Source organism: Danio aesculapii, chromosome 3 (genome assembly GCF_903798145.1).
Source record: "Danio aesculapii chromosome 3, fDanAes4.1, whole genome shotgun sequence".
NCBI lineage: Eukaryota > Metazoa > Chordata > Actinopteri > Cypriniformes > Danionidae > Danio > Danio aesculapii.
In genome coordinates, this window is record NC_079437.1 from 5,755,516 (window position 1) to 5,759,355 (window position 3,840).

Consider the following 3,840-nt stretch of genomic DNA (forward strand, 5'->3'; position numbering starts at 1 on the left):
TTTCTAGTGGTCCAACAATATCCATGGCAATGCGGCGGAAAGGGGTTGAGATAATGGGTAAGGGATGTAACGGAGCCTTGTCTCTTTGACGTACCGCACTGGTAGTCTGACATGTGGTGCAAGTGTTGCAGTATGTCTGAACATCAGTGTACATGGTAGGCCAATAGAAACGTGAGCTTATGCGTGTGTATGTTTTGTGAAATGCTAAATGTCCTGCCCATGGAAGTGTGTGTGATAGCTGTAATACAATTGGACGACAAGACAAGGGTACAACCAAACGTTTCACATTCCCCACTTGTACATATAACAAATTATCACTGATAATAAACTTTTCATCATTCAAGTTAGTGTTATTTTGTTTTTCTGCCCTTGTAAACAACGTTTTCAAAGTTTGATCATTTCTTTGCAGTTCAGCAATGTTTTCTGGGATCTGCCAGTCCCTCACCTCCAGACCACTTGTATCAGGTTTGGGTACTGGAGAACCCAGATGCTTTAACAGCCGTTTCTGCTGACGAGTTTTCTTTGGGGCCTTAGTCCCACCCTGTAGCAAACTACTGTCCAAGTCTGGTAGTGGTTGCAAACCAGCTTTTGAACGTGTCATAACAGTACATGTAATTTCATCTACATTCCCACCTTCAAAGATCTTTTTGGTAGATTCAACACACAGTTCATTTAGTACTGGGAGGTCTCTTCCTAAAATCATGTCTGTAGGTAAGTTAGTGACAACTGCAACATTCATTAAATACATTTGATCTTGAATGCCCACAAGTACCTCTGCTTTCGGATACCTCTTTATATCCCCATGAATACATTGTACTTCCGTGGTGTTAGTATAGTCAACATTAAAGACATGACATGATTTGATCAGGGAAATCGAACTTCCTGTATCAAGCAGTGCTTTCAATTCAAAACCATTCACAGTAATGTCCAACAAATCAACATTTTGTCCCACATCAAAGTCACTGTTAGCATCCCCCTCTCTGGGTGCATAGCAAAACCCTGTCAGCTTCGATTTCCGGGCTGGGCACACAGATGCTTTGTGTCCCTTTTGCTGACATGCATAACAGATCAGTGTATGTGAACGTTCAGTCTCAAGTTCATGCGAGTGCTGATTGTCAGTGTTGTGAAATGTGTGTCGTGCTCTACCTTTCGAAGGTTGCGTGCGCAGGCCGGGGCGATGAGCGTTCATGTACTGTTGGGCCAACTTTGCTGCTGTCAGTCCCGAGTTCGGCTCATGTTCTTTAACCCACGTTCTGGCGTCTGGTTGCATGACCCTCAGCAGTTGCTCCATGATGATCTGCTCACCGATCTCCTCCTTTGTATTTTGATCTGGTCTCACCCAGCGCTGATACAGATGTCTCAGGCGATGATACGTCTCCGTTGGCGACTCCCCTTCAGGTAGTGTAGCAGCCCTGAAGCGTTGCCGGTAGGTCTCAGCAGAGATGTCATACTTCTGCAGAAGAGAGTCTTTTAGTTGAACGTAATCATCTGCACTGACCTCATCCATCGCTAGGTATGCCTCCAGCGCTCGACCAGTCAACAATGGCACCAGCCGACAGCTCCACTCCTCCCGAGGCCACTGCCACGTTCGGGCCAGACGTTCAAATCGTCGCAGGTAGCTTTCGATGTCATCTCCCGGCTGTAAGGGTGGCATCGGTGTCTCCGGGCGACGTGTCTGTGCGGCTCGTCGGTCGGTTGACTGTATGGGTGGTGGTGGGGTAGGTGGGGGTGATGTCTCCACTGTGGATACTCTACTGGGCGATGGCGTTGTCAGCTCCGTTGGCCGTATCGACTCACGGAGTCCCCGCAGCTCACGAAGAAACAGCTCCTCTCTTGTTTGCTGCGCCTTGAGGAAATCCCTCATCATACTCGCCATGCCCTCACTGGACTGCGTAGAAGGCTCACTGGTGCTGGGACGCTCCGTAGCTGTCTCTTCTCCACCAGACGACAGTCTACGCCTAGCTGCGTCCTTCACAGCAGATCGTAGACCCAGCCTTCTCCTCCTCATTCTCTTCCGGGTGGCCGCCGCTTCTGACACCAACTGTGATGTAGTGAACCCAGAGTGGGCCCACTAGGAGGCGTGGGAGGCCTTAATATCACAATAAACCCAAAACAAAAAAAAAACCCAATGGCAAAAAATCCAAAACACAATGGCCTGACCCGGAAGTGTAAAAAGGTGGTATTTATTTACAACGATGTGGAGGATATGTCCAGTGCAAAATATATACAGTGTCCATACAAAAAAAATCCAAAAATATATATATACAAAAATACAAAGTACCAAATCAACAAATTAAATATAAAGACGAATATATATAATACAAAAACAAAACCAAGGAAGAGAAAAAAAAAACAATCAAACGTAACCACTGTATACTAGTATCTACTCACTCAGAGAATTTGCTCACGGCTCTGCCACAGCACGCTCGCTAGCCAGGTAAACTGACCCTGAGCTGGAGTCTGGCGTCCTTCTTTATACTCCAGACTCCGCCCATCAATTGGCGTAAGCCATTCAGGTATGTACCTAAATTTATCTCTTTTTTATCTTTGCCTTAAATGGCATTTCTTTAAACATAAAACATTGTCTGCTTAACAGACCAATAACACATAAGACAATAACCACATACAACCCTTTACAGCTCTCCTCCTGTAAAACAGGACAAACAACAACGCTGGTTGTACCCACATAAACACAAATGGTACGGTCGGACTTTCAGCGCGCGAACTCCCAAGGCGCGGCTTCTGATGTCATAAGCGCGCGCCCTTCCTTCACTCAGGTTTGCCGGTCTCGCGCTGAAGTCCGAACCCCCCTAACAAACAGACAACAAACAGACAAACGAAAACACGCAGACAATGGGTGTGTGCAAGTATGCTCCATGTGAGATTATAGGGGGGAGATGAAACTGTGGAGGAATGACAGAATGCCGGTGACATGATGCGTGCACTCATCAAAAATCACCGCTGACGGAGGAGGAAGAGATGAAGGTAAGTGCAGAGTGTGTGTGTGTGTGTGTGTATATGTGTGTGTGTGTGTGTATATTGGTGCGGCCGTCAGAGACGGAGGGGAGAAGTCTCACTTCTCCACAACAAGTTTCTCTAAGTCTTCACTGGAAACAAAGCATCTAATTCTTGCAATGTTTTTGAGATGATAGTATGCTGATTTACTAACTGCTTTGATATGACTATTGAAACTCAGATCTGACTCCTGAGTCACACCAAGATTCTTGACCTTATTTTCTGTTGTTTGACCCTTAGAGCGCATTCACCTTGAAAACCTCATCTCTGTTCCCAAACGCAATCACTTCAGTTTTCTCTTTGTTTAACTGAAGAAAGTTTTGGCACATCCAACTGTTAATTTCATCAATGCATTGGCAGAGGGTGTCAATGGGGCTGTAGTCATTAGGCAGTAAGGGTAGGTAGATCTGAGTGTCATCAGCATAGCTGTGGTAAGAGATTTGTTTTTTTCTCATAATTTGGCTCAGAGGGAGCATATAAAAGTTGAACAGGAGTGGTGCCAGAATCGAGCCTTGTGGGACTCCACATGTCATGGGTGTCCACCTCGACCTATGGTCACCTATACTGACATAGTAACCTCTCCCTTCAAGGTAAGATCTGAACCATTTGAGGACCGTCCCAGACAGCCCAACCCAGTTTTCCAGCCTATCCAGAAGTATGCTGTGATCGACAGTGTCAAATGCAGCACTGAGATCGAGCAATACCAGCACTGTTAGTTTGCCTGAATCTGTATTTAGGCGGATGTCATTGATTATCTTTATAAGGGCGCTCTCTGTACTGTGATGTGGTCTGAAACCAGATTGATAATTGTCCAAACACCCCTTG

The 3,840-nt window shown here is 45.9% G+C and overlaps 1 protein-coding gene across 1 annotated transcript; it reads right to left on the reverse strand.

Annotated features, from left to right (window-relative positions):
• Positions 1 to 204: 204 nt before the first annotated feature.
• Positions 205 to 2,094, reverse strand: LOC130216836 (uncharacterized). Its single transcript, XM_056448720.1, has 2 exons — positions 408 to 2,094; positions 205 to 238 (listed from the first exon to the last, which is right to left on the reverse strand). The coding sequence occupies exons 1-2, from the start codon at positions 2,006 to 2,008 to the stop codon at positions 205 to 207; spliced, it is 1,635 nt and encodes a 544-aa protein (XP_056304695.1). The 5' UTR covers positions 2,009 to 2,094.
• Positions 2,095 to 3,840: the final 1,746 nt, after the last annotated feature.

Bases quoted from the DNA above. Each gene is read 5' to 3' on its own strand.
- LOC130216836 (XM_056448720.1), bottom strand. From the start codon at position 2,008: ATGAGGAGGAGAAGGCTGGGTCTACGATCTGCTGTGAAGGACGCAGCT. The intron at 239-407 runs GCAAAGAAATGA...ATTGTATTACAG, and splicing joins CCAGAAAACATTGCTGAACT to CTATCACACACACTTCCATG.